Source organism: Caenorhabditis elegans, chromosome I, assembly GCF_000002985.6.
Source record: "Caenorhabditis elegans chromosome I".
Taxonomy (NCBI): Eukaryota; Metazoa; Nematoda; class Chromadorea; order Rhabditida; family Rhabditidae; genus Caenorhabditis; species Caenorhabditis elegans.
The window spans coordinates 7,388,871-7,404,443 of NC_003279.8; the positions used below are offsets into that span (position 1 = coordinate 7,388,871).

Here is a 15,573-nt window from a genome sequence, read left to right on the forward strand (position 1 = left end):
TTTTTGCATGCGAAATAGTTATTTTTCTAGTAAGCTGAGGAAGATGGACGTTTGCGTTTTCCCGGTTTAACCCATATTTCTAAAATCCAAAAGAGTTTTTTTCCAGAGAAAGTTAAATTCATTTTGAATTGAATTTGACTGTTTTCAATGAAAACATTAAAGTGTTCAATAAATGAACAAAGAAAACAAATTTATAAAAACTAAAAAAAAACACGAAAAAATGTATTTAAGTCAGCTAAAAAATGTTGGCAATGTATCGAAAGGTGAACAATAATATCACAAGGAAAAATGAGGAGAACGGAGTTTGGCTAGAAGATATCGTGAGCTTGACCCGACTGATTTGAGATTTCTCTTGAGTGATAAACTGATAATGTGCATAAAATCCGGTTGCATCAAAGATGTCATTCGTTGAGAAAATCATTCGAAAGTAATTGGATTCTGATAATATTGGACCTTTTGGAGCTGTTTTCCCACAAAAACGACGATTCGTTCGATCATGAGTCTGATAGTTTGAAAATAGAATATAATCACTTTGAGTTGTTTCGTCGCATCTAAAAATGATAATTAATAGCATAATTTTTGAAGTGTTGGAAATTAAGACAACAATACAGGCTTGTATTCAAAATAGATGGTTTTTTTTTTGAAAAATTGTTAAAATTTTTAATTTAATTTTTTCTCACCCTTCGTTAGGTGGTTTAACTAAAACTAATGTTTCATAAACTGGTAGGTAAATATAACATGTTTCATATAACCAAAAACACTCACTGGTTAAAACCTTCAATGTCGAAATATTCAAAATGAATATGAACAACTTGATCATTTCTTCCATGGAATATATATTCACAATATAAATTTCTCGGATACAATCCTGGATAGTTTGCAGACCAAAGTTTCCCATTTGTGTGCTCTGATGAATTGAATGAGAAGCGACATTCTGTCAATAAAAGATTTTACAGAATTAATACAAAATGTGATCAAACCTTTCTTTTTATCTACTTTTGCTTTCATATTTCCCATATTCCAGTCAGTATGAAATTTGTAATCTAATCGAAAACCAATATCATCATTTGTGCTTTCTCGAATAGCCTTTGATGACTGAAATTATGAAAATAAAAACGATCTAAATTATCAAGTTTTTTAAAAGTAGCCTTTTGTTTTTTGCTAGATAACGTTTGAAATCTTTCATAACTTGGTTGAACTTGCTCTAGAGCAGCTTCATTTTTAGAGTTCAATCTTGATAGAATCAAAAACTTTACTGGTAAAATTGCAAATTAATTCAACACTAACCTTTGTATTATATTCCAATTGTAGAAGATTTGAACTACTCATCAAATTGGGTGGAGCTCGTTTACCACACCATTCATCAATTCTTGAAAGACGTGACCCCACTCGAACATCAGCAGACAGATTATCCACTTCTGTGCAACTGAAAAAAATGAACAATTTTCCAGGGTAGATCTCGGTTTTATTTTTTTCAATTCTTTTCATAAAAAACCTTTTCTAATTTTTTTTCTGAATTAATAACTTATCTTCATGTGAAGATAAGGTGCTTTTACAATGAACTGTATATTTTCATAACTAACCGTTTGGTAACGTTCTTGTTATCCGGAACATACAAGTTAAAATGTGTAAATTTTACACTAATCTTCTCATTTGGGTATCCCTGTAGTACAATTTGACATTTCGTTGGAAGAGATGATGAAGTGAATCGTCCAATCTTATCAGATGATAGTTGACCTTCTTTGAAATTTTCCGAGTTGATGTTCAGCTGACATTCGGACGCTGTTTCTGTAGTTTGAAAAACTGTTGAGATTGTAGATATGACTGTGAAGTTCAGGAATTTATAGTTGGGTTGTGCGATAGTTTTTACTATTTGAGAAATCAAAAGTTGTACAGTGGCGGCCAAAAATTTATCAAATTTTCGATTTTTGATTAATTTACAAATTTTTCAAACGAGCACAACTTAAAAACTGGGCATGCTATCGAAAAAGTTCAACTAATGCAGTATTGTCCATAATTACGTCTACTTGTAGTCAGTTGTTTAAGTTGTTTACCAGTGTCATTACAAGAAATACAGCGGCCGACATCTCGTGAGCCCGTTTTTTGACAACTTTTACTGATTCGCCCGTATCTCGAAAACTAATTTTTCTAGAAATGTTTTTGAAGTAAAATAGTCTGCATACTGCTTGCCATCATTTGTCACTCACTTTGTTCTGAAAAATCCAGCAAAAAAAGCTATGAGAGATTAAACTTGAATAGTGTACGACCAGATCTAGAGCATTTCTCGCAAGTGATGAATGTATTCCTTGATATCGTGTTTGAATATAGCTCAATTGTGATTTTACACTTGTAATTATTAAAAAATCCTCGAAAAAATATATTCGAAGTAAGAAACCTGATTGTTGGTTGTAGAGCATGAGCAGTGCCTAGTGAGCGACTAGTTTGCACTTCCATTCAGTTTGTAAAAATGTTACTGGTTGGTTTTGCTAAATTTTAAACTCATGCTAATATTCTTATTCCAATTACCACGCTATCTATCTCAACCACTCACATTTTTTGTTATGATTTTTTCAATTTTGACCCAAATTCTTATTTTGTGTTGCGGACAAAGTTGTTGGATTCGCAAAAGAATTTATAAATTTTTAAAATTAGAAGACTTGTTTCCCTCATCTAATACTAAAAAATAAGGAAAAAATAAAAACTTGGGTCAAAGTTATTTAAAGACAACAATGTGAAAATTTTAATAATGAGATTAGGAAAAATTGAATATTCGCAGAAATCAAGCGAGTTTCTAGATTTATTCGACATTCTTTTGCGAAGTCTTGGCGTTTTTGGTAAGTTTGAATATTTTTAAGTAAGCTTCCCCTTCACCGTAACTGACATGCTACAGCTGCAAATGATTATATTCTCATAAAAGCTTTTCCATAAATAAGATCACTGTTCCAAAACGTATTTTTCTACCGCACAACCCTTGGATCAAAATACTTACCATTAACATGCTCAAGAAGTATAATGAAAATCACATGTAATATTTTTAGCATAAAAATTTGAAAAGGCCCTGGTTGAGAGTTTGGTGCCAAAAGAGGGGCTGAATAATGAGCGAACGGGGGAACGTCAAAAAGACGGAATTGATAGAAAATGAATGAATAAATGAAGAGATGGAGGAATGAAAAAGGAATGAAAAAGGATAGAATCAAGAGAAGATTCAGTAAAAAGGGAGGTATGCTTCACCCTTTTTCTCCTTCTTTAAGCTTCTCCTCCTTCCATTTTTCTGCTCCTCCTTCTCCTCCCCCTAACCCCCTTCTTTTGCTCTTCAACACAACAACTCAACTCACCCGGAGATTGGCTCCAAACCGCATTCGAGTACTGCAATTCGATTACGAAGCCAACGGCCTGCAACACACAACAACCTCCTGTTGCCTAAATTGCTTCAACACACTCACAGACACACATACACAACCGGAGACAAGAAAAAGTAGAAAAAAAAATGAAAAAAATGAGGAGGGTTTCAAGTGGTTTAAACTTTCAACAACAACTCATCATTTAGGAAATGAGATGAATTGCACAAACGATTAGTTTTTGGACTTAAGGCTAATGAAATGAAGCTTTTGATACATCTTAATTCTTTTTCGTTTTGATTAAAAAGTTTTGAATTGAAAGGTTTGTGCTCGTGTTCAACTGGGGGAAACTTTTGCTTTTTTTTCTTGAAAGTCAATGGGGGGTTTCTTTTCAAAATGATAGGCACTTTTAGGAGAATTTGGAGAATTTAACTAATCTGTAAGTTTTCATATAGTTTTGCTCCAAAAAATTTATTAAAAGTTTGAATTCATCATAGTCCAAGATATCACGAAAGCAACCAATTTTATTAAGAGAAAATGTTAAAATTCTGCCGACTTTTCTTATCAACGCCGTCAGAACCTAAGACCGGCGCCTGGCAATTGGGTTATAATGTGGTAATATTTGTAAGGAGAACTGGCACAATTCTAACATGTCTTTCAGATGAATTGGTTGATGTTATTTGGCAATAATACAATTACAAAATTAATATAATACAATTATTGCAGAATAACTGGAAGAAAATTTACAGATAAGTTCGGTTTGCCAATTTTATCGAATAATCACACACCCTACTTCCCGAATATAGATCAGACGCTTGACATTATGTCGCAAAAGGAACGCATCAGAAAATTTAAATATTTTAACTGTTTTCCATCATTCCAACCAATATTCTTTCATTGAAACCAAAAACCAGATCGACGCTGCTCAACTTTTAACTTGATTTAGGTTGATATCCTGGCAGTTCAAATAATGTCTCCTTTCAACGAAAGTAGGTTTAAATATGTCTATAAACAAACTTTCGTCTAGTGTTTAAAAAATTGAGCAGGAGTTGTTTCTTTCTCAACGATTTTTTGATAGACATGTCTACAATTAGAGCAGATGTATATATTAGGGATAAAAGGATCTTCGAAACATTTTGATAGTTCAGAGAACAAACTTCAATTAAAAATAGATTTGTTTCCCAAAACCTAAATAATATGATAAATTATACATTTTAATAACTTGCTACCTTAAATTAACACTATTTTTAAATGAAAAATGACAACACTAGACAAATTCTAATTTGTTTTTGTCCCGTTCCACGGAAACTTAAAAATTTTCTCCCAATTATTCTACTTCTGAGTCATCAGTTGTCTGATTTCTGAATCTTTGTGTTGTCCAAATTGATTTCAGATCTTTGTAAAAGTGAAGGGAAGTGTAACGTCAAGGATCCCACGTTTCCAATGTTTCTATTTTGATGTCACTACTTTATTTTGCTCTCTTTTTAATGTTTGAATCTCTGGTGGTTATGTTGTGTTCGCGTTTCATTTTGTAACGTTTTTTTTTAGATAAAATACTACATTCTGAAGTTTATTTCGGGATGAATTTGTTTTTTTCATGGCTATTGCAAAATTAGAAGAATTGATAATGGATTTGATCCTATTACCGAAAACCTATTTCATTTGGATTTACAGTGGAGCACTTTACAGCGGATAAATTTCGTTCTAAAATTTTGTCGGTTTTGTTTTTCATTATTTTCAAGGCTAGTAAAAGTACCCCAAAAGCTGTTTTACAGATTTTAGATAATTCTAACGATTTATAGTACTTACGTAGAAGGCAAAGATTCTCAATTTTATGAGTGGATCAATAGTTTTTTTCAAAAAAATTCAATCTTGCCAAAAAATTTGCATTATGTATGTTTATCCCTGTCATTCTTGAAATCACAAAAAAATTTCAGAAAATATGCTTTTGGATCTGTGACATAGGTTTCAGTTTGAAGCCAAATCCAAGGTTAACTTCAGGTACAAAGCCCCACTTTAGAAACATCAGAATGCAGAATAATTTTCCAATAACGTATACATACTTTTTTCTTTTCAAGAACGTGCGGAAAAAAGTGCAAAAAAGGAGAACGAACCCGTTCGACGTCGTTATTCCCAGCTGAGAAATAAATCAACAACGAGGAGGTCGACGAGACGTAAATTGATTTCTGGACGGATGTCACCATTTCAATGAGACGTTTTTCGAATTTTCCTTCAACAGACTCGAATATTTGTAAAATTGCATCACGGCCAATATCCATGACTATTGAATTTACAACTATCTGAAAAAAGAAAAACAAGTTAAAACGGGTAAATATATTTAATATGTATTATTCAAAAGTTAAAGTCGAAAAATACGAAGAATAGAGTTTAAAATTCGCCCCGAAATTTGCATTTTTAATGGAATTATTCCATAAATTCTCGAATTTTCGCAATAAATTTTTCATACGGAATTAATTTTGCTAATTTTCATCATCATTAACTGTATATTAACACTTTTTTTTTCTTTTTTTTGGGATGAAAAAATTCGCAAAAAATTTGGCCGTGGTGGAGAGTTGAACTCATCTGAGCCTGGGAGGATGAGGAAATCCTAAGTCATCGGTGACTGCGACAAAAATGTTTGTTTGTTTTTTTCTGGACCCTTTTTTTTCCTTTTTTTTGGGACGAAAAAATTTGCAAAAAAATTTTCCCGTGGTGGAGAGTTGAACGAATATATGTATTAACATGAAATTCTTCCCAACCACTACTTTTCAAAACAGAAAATACCTGAAATCCTTTTCTTTGAGGTATATGGTAAGTGCAATTGACTTTTGATGGATAATAATATGGATAATCCGGTGAATATATTATTGCCTGAAAGTTAGTATTTAAAAAAATTTCTCCGAACTTAAATCATATCTTTATACCTTTTGCTTTTCAACTCTATAACTGCACTCTGCCATTTCCACCGCATCGCTTGTAAAGTTTTTTTTAGGAATTGCTAAAAACGATCCCCGAAATCCACGCGATGACTCTTTTCCACTCGAAATTTGCAGTAGAAAGTGCTGGTCCCTGAAGCGAATTACTTGACGCTTTCCATACTTTCTCAATGGCTTTTTTGGAGGGCATTGAGAAAAAAATCGAGCTTACTTTGAAAAGAATTGACGTCCCGAAGAGATTTCTTTTCCACAAAACTCAAAGTCAGCTCGTTCTCCAAACTCGATAAGTCCATCGGTTGAATGGTCGAAAAGCATAATTGAAGATGAACAACTGCAACAAAAGAATGAAATTGTTAGACCGGAAACTCTATTGTATTCAAGACATTCTTCAAAAAATAAGGTTTTAAACTTACACTCCAATTCGTGGCGGTAACTGGAATACATCGAAAGTCAATCGAATTATATGGTCCGGTGGTGCCTGAAATTATTGATAATCGGGGTTGGCGGCAATTTTATTATATCTTCTTTTATACTAAACAAATTCAAATTAAAACAAAACCTGAAAGTGATAAAAAAGGCAGGGGACACCTTCCAAAGGGGCCGGAAACTCCGGAGAATGAAAATTCCCGCTTGTCACATTAAATAGCACACATTTGCATTCATGTTCCGATGCATGAGAAAAATATCCAAAAAGGATCGGAATCAGAAGAAGCACAAGATCTTCGGCTCGACGACACATTCTGACGGAGACATCATCATCTCATCATCCAAAACCTGCAAAGTTTGACTAATTTCGTTTGAAGAATGTCCGGAAATTGGTAAAATGAGAGAATAGGGAAACGATGGGTGAGGGTGGATTAAGAACAAACAGACATAAAGATAATGAAGAGTAAATGGAGAACATCTAATTGGAGGAACTATAGAAAATTAGAATTGGGATATTGGGTGTCAAACATTGGAACGAAAATGTAGAAGCCACCTATATCATGAAAACTGAGAATGCTCTGATATTGTGAAAATAATAATCGATAATTTTTCGAAAATTGTATCAAACTCGCAAATTGTGTTACAACTACTAGCCGCGAAACTAGTGAAAAAATTGACTGTAAGAATAACAGGTTGAAGTTTCATGATTTGAATTTCGTCACTGAAGTATCTGTGATAATGTACTTGTTTAATTATTTAGAAGAAGCACTATTCTATTTACATGTATCAAACAGTAATACTTACATATTTTAAAAATCTAATAAAAGACCAAAAATCCATATTCCAGCAAAACTGATCCCCAAATTTTTCCCTCTTTCTCAAAAATGTACTCTTGTATAAAAATGAATCAAATAAAAATTTTAGTATCGCCAATAAAAATAACACTCTCAGCACTTACTGAACAGATTTAAAGATATTTGAGACGTAGTAGAAAAACAAAAAGAAGATATTTTCAAAACGAACGTATATATCAATGTTTTTGTGATTGAGAAGACAGGCTCTCAGCTGTGTACTAGAGACGTCAGGAGTATTTGACAAATCTGTCAGAACATCAATGGACCACTCAAATGTGTCAATGTCCGCAGTTTGAAATTGGGGAAACGGATATCCTATATTTATATTTTCAGCAATAAGAAACCTTTAGAAGTTTTTAAGAGATTAAATATAGAAAACAACGAGAACAGGCACAGTAGTTTAATTGAAATTTTTATTTATTTTTAATTTTCAAATTGGCCAGCAATCTGTGTATAAAAACAATTTTTGCTCTAAACATCTGACAAATTTTGATATATAAATTTCAGCGACAGCTACTATATAACAACGGAAATAAAAACCCATTGATCAGATGTTGCAAGTACACGAAGAAAGGATGAAGAGAACAAGGATTAGTAGGTTTAGCAGAAACATATGAAAATGAAGGAAACAGAAACAAAAAGAGCCGTCGCTGTGTCCATATTTTTTGAAAAAGTAGTCATAACAAAAGGCAAAAAGATGTGAGAAAGTGATATAGTGTTGGGACGATGGGCACAGGAAAAACAAGGTCTTCAACTTCAAAATGAAGACAAACGAGTATGAAACGGGAGATGAAAAGTATTGAAGCCACTGGATGCATGTGTCTTTGGTTTCAATGAAAAAAGTTCAACTACGAAAATACTGTCATATTATGTTCGGGTTTAGTTTGAATGGTATTCATTTATAAATACTGACTGTTGGAAAATAGGGAAAAATCCAGTGAAACAAAAATTCAGTTTCGAGACGGAGCTCCGTAGGGTTTTTTTAAAAAGCAAACGCCTTTGGGCAAATGAATATGAAAAACAAGGTTTTCAACATCCAAATTAAGAAGCAGAAAATGTTGAAAAATAAGAAAACGATTGTAAAAAAGAAGTGCTAAAAATGACGGCCATGTGGTTTGTGTATGTGACAATGCTCCAAGTTGCTCCAGGGTCCTCCCACTTTTCGCGACGCATACGTCCCACCCCCTCGAAGAACTTTTTTCTTTTTTCTCGTATGTGCCAAAGAAGGCTTTAATGGGTGTCTTGAGAACTTGGTGAAATAGTTCTGAAGATGAAGAGGATCAGTCAAAAGGAGGACCACTGTTCGAAATGCGCGAAACTTGTCAAGTGAAAAGTGTGCCTCTAACAATGAATTAGTACACTTTCCTCTTTGTTTTCAAGAACATCAAATCACCACGTGGAGAATTCAAGTTTAAGCCTGGCAGCTTTGCTGTCAGTTTGTTACATCTGGTTTTAAAAAAGATCCATGAAATGGTTACTTTTCCTTTACTAATATTATTTTTCTTTAATAACTAGAAACATTATTAGGAAAATTTTCTGGAACATTGTTAGTTTGGAAAATATTAGTTATACCGAAATGTTGTAGATTTTGTTCTGAAATTCACAAAGTTCGTTATGATACTTACAAATACAAAAAAAAATCTTTTTTGACCAAACAAATTTTAAAATATTTTATTTTAACGTTTTTAATTTAAATTTTTATCAACTTGTTACCTAATCCGTTGGAAAGTTCGAATAAACTTCAAAATTGAATGGAGTTGCTCAATCAAAAACTTTCAAAATTTTTATTTTCTGAAACGAAACTGCAACCAAACAGCAATCTTCCCCACTATACATAATATTTGAGATTGGAAACGGAACAATTTAATATAATATTTGAAGATTCTTTCCAGTGGAGAATCAAATCTGGAGGCTCCCGATGTGAAATTAGTTTAGTGTTAAAAAAGGAGGAGAAGATTGTTGAATAGGATCATGACGATGTTGTCAACACCCGGAAAAAGAAAAAAAGAAAAGAAGAAGAAGTCGAAAAAAGGAGGAAGAGTTATGATGTAGTACTCATATGGATTTACTACAAGTGAAAGTGAAAAACAAATCCATTGAAGTGGGCACTTTAAGCGGATAAAGTACGTGGGAAAACAGGGCGTGAAACAAACAAATCTTTTAAAAATGTAGAAAGACTTTTTGAGATTCGTTTTTGAAGGAAAAGTTAGAGAAATGGAAAAATCAACATTCTTTTCTGAAAGTGACTGCATCAGAAAATTGAACATACCTTAAAATGAAGATAATTTGTTCTTGTTCAATTTTATTTGTTCAAAAACAGTATGCAAATCCTCACAGACACTATTATTTTTGTTAAAACTTCAAAATAAGGTTTTGAGGAACACATAACAGCTATTTAAAACAAGGAAAAGTTTCATAGAATTTTCTTCCAATAAATAAATAAATAAACACCAAGGAAAATATCACAAGAATAACTAATTAATTCACGCAACCATCTCAAAGTTCTCCTGTTTTTCTTCACTATTTTCTTCCAATCTTCTCATCAAAATTTCACCAGACTTGGCAATGAGTGCAAAAAAACCGAAACCGCATAGAATTATTGTAACTGAAATATCCTGGTTTTCTCGGAAAAAATTTGAGAAGGGAAAACGTACCTGCTGCGGAAATCAGTCCCCACGAGGGATTTGTGAGCAGAAAACCAATTAAAGATGCCAATTCTAACACATAAATGAGCCCCGCAATGACTTGTCGATGGAGATGAGATCCAAGAAATGAACCAATTGGTGCTAAATTATGAACAATGTAAAAGTGGTGTAAAACATCAGAATTCGAGGGAATTTCATTTACCCATTGTTGCCACTACTGGTATTGTTACAGCAAAATAATTCCATGCAGTTTCCGATATGTCTCCCATCATAACCCCACGATACCAGAACCCAAACACAGAGACGATTCCTTAAAGTTGTACAGTTTTTTATTGTACTTTTGTGTCAAGTATACTCCAAATAAGTTTTGATAGAAAAGGCTAAAGGAATACTTAGTTCTAGGAGTTACAAACATTCTCTCACCTTTCAAAATCATAGTTGTGGGTGTAGCTGTTTTTTCGCTGACTCGAAATAATAGGGTCACAATTGAAAACATACAAATATCAATTCCACTTCCAGCAAATGCGTCAAAGACTCCTCCAACAATACCTGTTAAGAACAGAAGAAGACCTTTCCAGAAACAAAATTCTGGAATTTTGACAAATGTCGGCCTCTTTTTTTGAGCATTCAGTAGTCCGAGAGCAAAAGCAAATGCGGTCCATATTGATACGAACATCATTTTCTTCTGTGCTCCAGTGAAGAGAGGGTCAAACTGCAATGGAGTGACTGTTAGGGCAAAAAAACAGAGAGGATAATACGGAGAGGATAATTTTATGAACAAACTTACAACATGAACTCCAAAAATGAAACCCGGGATAGCACCAAGTACTCCAAAAATCACAGCCATTGATTCGTACTGAACCTTCATAAAAATCACGCAAACAAGTGAAGACATCATTCCTGAGAAAAATAATTGTATCGAGTTTGTTCTCATAATTTGCATAAGTTTTGCTCAGTCATGTTATTTTTAGTTGTAGAAATTCTAGAAAACTTACTTTTCTATGTTTGAGCAGGTGTTACATTTTAAAAATGTGTTCAGAAACATAAAACAGAAATTCGTAACAATTTTTACAGTAAACTCATTCGATGAATATGCATATTTCCTAATAAATACCGGTCCAGAAACGAAAAATCAATATTCTCACAATGCTGCAAAGCGACTCATTCCATTCCAGCCTTACCAATAGATTGTCCCATAAGAGAGAAATCTCTTGCAATTGAAGGTGCTAAATGTAGAATCAATGTCATAACCGGAAATGCAACAGCTCCAGCTCCTTCAGCAGTCATTCCAGCTACTAATGCACCCAAAATCATAGTAACTGGCATGTGCCAATAATCATTGTAGAGGTGGAAAAAGTTGTAACGGATTGCCGTGCTCCACCACAAAACCTGCAAATGAAAATAATATATTAAAAACACGAACCTTATGCAGCAATTAAAAACTACTAAAAATACCAACATGTACAAAGCAGAACGGTATCAAAACTGCTACAAATTTTCGGTATTTAATAAAAACGAAATCAGAAACTGTTGGATTTTCAGGAAAGTTTTGAACTTTTTCTGCATGTTTCTCATCTAGCTGCTGGCCTGGAAATCGGAAAATTATTTATATTTTCAGAAAAAAGAACAACCTTCTAGTAGATATTTCTTGCACCATTTTAGTATTTTAGAATTTGATTCCGTGGATGATTCTGTTTTTTCATCAGGGGTGGAAATGTTTTCCGACATTCTGGAATTAAGATTCGGAGAAATTTGTATCACAGTGAATATTAGATTTTCTTACCTTTGGTTGTGGAGATAATAAATACAGGTGAAGAAATTTCAGAATACGAGAAAAAAACAAAAAATAAAAGCTTTATAGAATTAAGATAACAAATGAAACGGGTTCCTGTTTATTATAAAGCTGCATTAGCAACCAATTGGGGAATGAAATAGACGACAGTCTAGGTTGGAAGAAGACAAGAATAATTGTCATCATTTATAATATATTCTTTTAGACTTTTGAACACATCGATCAGAACAACAAAACACAAATAAACTGTCTCTAAAAAAGCCCTTTTGTAATAATATCATGACATTCGTCATAATTTCTTCCTTTTCTTCGAACAACATAGTTGCAAATTGTAATCATGCAACAAGTTGAGTTATTTTCAACTATTTTGAAATCTGAACTTTTGAACGATTCAAATTTTATCAATATTTATTAATTGCAGTGACGCAGAAATGAAAATGCCAAAGCCAATCATCAAATAAAATGTCACAGCTCGAAATCTTCTTTTTTCAGTTACCGGAAGGATTGCCAAAATTGTTCTTCTTCAAAATTAGGATTTCTGCGAAACTTCCGCAATGTGATACATTTTACAATTGAACTTGAACTTGAAAGAAAATTGAATTGACCAGTCAATCTTAAAAATGACTTGCGTCTCTTCGGGAACGTATAATATTTTTTAATGAACATCGCCACAAAGAAGTCAACAGATTACAGCAAACTTCTCTGGAACCCATTCTCTTCTTGTCCTTTTTTCGAAACTTTACACTGTGAACCTAATCTGAACAGTTCAAGTGATGGCTATTGCTTTAAAAGGAGTGACTGAAAATTGTTGGAACACAGTCATTCACCTGGTAGAATGTCTTCAGCAACGTTTCTTTCGGTTATGGCCGGTTTATCCGGAATTGTGGTATTTGGAGCATTGATCTCTGTCTTCCATATTTATTCCGACATTAATTCGTTTGTTGAAGACAGTCATCGCGAATTGGGAGAGTTCAAGGTTAGTTTTTTATTAAATTAAAGTTTGAAAAAAATACATTTTGCTTAATTGAATTTTGAAGGGCTTTGCCAATGATGCTTGGAACTCAATGATAAACCAGGATGATTCTGTCCGTATGGCTCGTAGCGTCTTTGGTCGTCGTCGTCAAAAGAAGCAATCTCAATGCAATTGTGGTCAACAAGCATCCAATTGTCCAGCTGGACCACCAGGACCACCAGGAGCATCAGGAGATAAGGGGCATGATGGACAACCAGGACAAGCTGGAAAACCAGGACAGCCTGGTGTTGCTGGGCCATCTCATCATCAGAAACAAGAATGCATCAAATGTCCACAAGGACTTCCAGGACCAGCTGGAGTTCCAGGACAACCTGGACCAAAGGGACCAAATGGAAATCCAGGAGCCCCAGCACAAGGTGGAGGTCAGGGACCACCAGGACCTCCAGGGCCAGCTGGAAGTGCTGGATCACCAGGACAGGCCGGAGCTCCAGGAAATCCTGGTAGCCCAGGAAAATCTGGACAACGTGGACGCGGTCTTCCAGGACCATCGGGTGCACCAGGACCACAAGGACCACCAGGAGCCCCAGGTCAACCAGGAAGCGGGAATGCTCCAGGACCAGCTGGACCACCAGGGCCAGCAGGACCAAATGGACAACCAGGACATCCAGGACAAGATGGACAGCCAGGAGCACCAGGAAATGATGGAACACCAGGATCCGATGCTGCTTATTGTCCTTGCCCAACTCGTAGTTCTGTTCTTCGTCATCGTAATGTCAACCGTCATCGTGCAGCTGCTTCAAAGAAGCGTGTTGTTGCCAAGAAGCGTGTTGCAAAGAAGCGTGTGGTTGCAGCTAGACGTCATGTTCAAGCTTAAAATTATATATTTATTCTATAGACTCTTTCCAATAAAAGTTTCTTTAAAACAATTTCATTTTTTTGCATTATATCAAGAGGACAAACAGTAGAAATCAACTTCTTTGCTGCTAATATTCTCAATATACAAAAAAGATGAATTTCACTGCGATTTCTCACATCTGATTAGCGGATTGAGCTTTTGCCAAAAAAGTTACAAACATTATTCTAATCTCATACAAACAATAGCCACATCAAATTCCATATACTTTCAGAAACATGAAAACAGAAAATACAAATAAACTAATTTGAGAGTTTGGAGCATATACATAGGTAATTTAGTAGATGCTAATAATAGGCTTACTTTCAATTTGCGTATCGGAAATGATGTATCGGAATGAAAATGTGAATGCAGAAGTTTTGACATGATGGATCCGATACCAACGATAACTTTTCATCAAATAAATCGGGAAACATCTGAAACATCATTAATCAAGAAGATAAGGTATTATAAATGCTGATCACTCAAACGTCTTTTCATTGTCAAAGTGATAAGTTGATTTCTACTGTTTGTCCTCTTGATATAATGCAAAAAAATGAAATTGTTTTAAAGAAACTTTTATTGGAAAGAGTCTATAGAATAAATATATAATTTTAAGCTTGAACATGACGTCTAGCTGCAACCACACGCTTCTTTGCAACACGCTTCTTGGCAACAACACGCTTCTTTGAAGCAGCTGCACGATGACGGTTGACATTACGATGACGAAGAACAGAACTACGAGTTGGGCAAGGACAATAAGCAGCATCGGATCCTGGTGTTCCATCATTTCCTGGTGCTCCTGGCTGTCCATCTTGTCCTGGATGTCCTGGTTGTCCATTTGGTCCTGCTGGCCCTGGTGGTCCAGCTGGTCCTGGAGCATTCCCGCTTCCTGGTTGACCTGGGGCTCCTGGTGGTCCTTGTGATCCTGGTGCACCCGATGGTCCTGGAAGACCGCGTCCACGTTGTCCAGATTTTCCTGGGCTACCAGGATTTCCTGGAGCTCCGGCCTGTCCTGGTGATCCAGCACTTCCAGCTGGCCCTGGAGGTCCTGGTGGTCCCTGACCTCCACCTTGTGCTGGGGCTCCTGGATTTCCATTTGGTCCCTTTGGTCCAGGTTGTCCTGGAGCTCCAGCTGGTCCTGGAAGTCCTTGTGGACATTTGATGCATTCTTGTTTCTGATGATGAGATGGCCCAGCAACACCAGGCTGTCCTGGTTTTCCAGCTTGTCCTGGTTGTCCATCATGCCCCTTATCTCCTGATGCTCCTGGTGGTCCTGGTGGTCCAGCTGGACAATTGGATGCTTGTTGACCACAATTGCATTGAGATTGCTTCTTTTGACGACGACGACCAAAGACGCTACGAGCCATACGGACAGAATCATCCTGGTTTATCATTGAGTTCCAAGCATCATTGGCAAAGCCCTTCAAAATTCAATTAAGCAAAATGTATTTTTTTCAAACTTTAATTTAATAAAAAACTAACCTTGAACTCTCCCAATTCGCGATGACTGTCTTCAACAAACGAATTAATGTCGGAATAAATATGGAAGACAGAGATCAATGCTCCAAATACCACAATTCCGGATAAACCGGCCATAACCGAAAGAAACATTGCTGAAGACATTCTACCAGGTGAATGACTGTGTTCCAACAATTTTCAGTCACTCCTTTTAAAGCAATAGCCATCACTTGAACTGTTCAGATTAGGTTCACAG

At 35.1% G+C, this 15,573-nt stretch overlaps 4 protein-coding genes and 2 non-coding genes across 6 annotated transcripts; 2 read left to right on the plus strand and 4 right to left on the minus strand.

Annotated features, from left to right (window-relative positions):
- Positions 1-178: 178 nt before the first annotated feature.
- On the minus strand, positions 179-7,048 carry sol-1 (Suppressor of lurcher protein 1). The gene is made up of 12 exons (NM_059687.9): positions 6,834-7,048; positions 6,688-6,752; positions 6,486-6,605; positions 6,263-6,407; positions 6,123-6,209; positions 5,453-5,638; positions 3,336-3,393; positions 1,584-1,788; positions 1,288-1,426; positions 981-1,095; positions 766-934; positions 179-551 (listed from the first exon to the last, which is right to left on the minus strand). Exons 1-12 carry the CDS (start codon positions 7,011-7,013, stop codon positions 236-238), a joined length of 1,785 nt encoding a protein of 594 aa, NP_492088.3. The 5' UTR covers positions 7,014-7,048; the 3' UTR covers positions 179-235.
- On the minus strand, positions 2,721-2,822 carry C15A11.10. Its single transcript, NR_101580.1, has one exon. It is a non-coding gene; the product is annotated as an Unclassified non-coding RNA C15A11.10 (non-coding RNA).
- A 2,791-nt stretch (positions 7,049-9,839) lies between the features above and the next one.
- C15A11.4 (uncharacterized protein) lies at positions 9,840-12,153 on the minus strand. The gene is made up of 9 exons (NM_001392554.1): positions 11,983-12,153; positions 11,831-11,928; positions 11,659-11,786; positions 11,381-11,588; positions 10,987-11,099; positions 10,623-10,911; positions 10,402-10,509; positions 10,209-10,340; positions 9,840-10,159 (listed from the first exon to the last, which is right to left on the minus strand). The coding sequence occupies exons 2-9, from the start codon at positions 11,925-11,927 to the stop codon at positions 10,038-10,040; spliced, it is 1,197 nt and encodes a 398-aa protein (NP_001379173.1). The 5' UTR covers position 11,928; positions 11,983-12,153; the 3' UTR covers positions 9,840-10,037.
- 21ur-15108 lies at positions 11,720-11,740 on the plus strand. Its single transcript, NR_050260.1, has one exon.
- A 108-nt stretch (positions 12,154-12,261) lies between the features above and the next one.
- Positions 12,262-13,891, plus strand: col-7 (Cuticle collagen 7). Its single transcript, NM_059689.8, has 2 exons — positions 12,262-12,967; positions 13,029-13,891. The coding sequence occupies exons 1-2, from the start codon at positions 12,827-12,829 to the stop codon at positions 13,836-13,838; spliced, it is 951 nt and encodes a 316-aa protein (NP_492090.1). The 5' UTR covers positions 12,262-12,826; the 3' UTR covers positions 13,839-13,891.
- Positions 13,892-14,420: 529 nt separating this feature from the next.
- Positions 14,421-15,490, minus strand: col-62 (Nematode cuticle collagen N-terminal domain-containing protein). Its single transcript, NM_059690.3, has 2 exons — positions 15,342-15,490; positions 14,421-15,280 (listed from the first exon to the last, which is right to left on the minus strand). The coding sequence occupies exons 1-2, from the start codon at positions 15,480-15,482 to the stop codon at positions 14,471-14,473; spliced, it is 951 nt and encodes a 316-aa protein (NP_492091.1). The 5' UTR covers positions 15,483-15,490; the 3' UTR covers positions 14,421-14,470.
- Between the last annotated feature and the right edge of the window lie 83 nt (positions 15,491-15,573).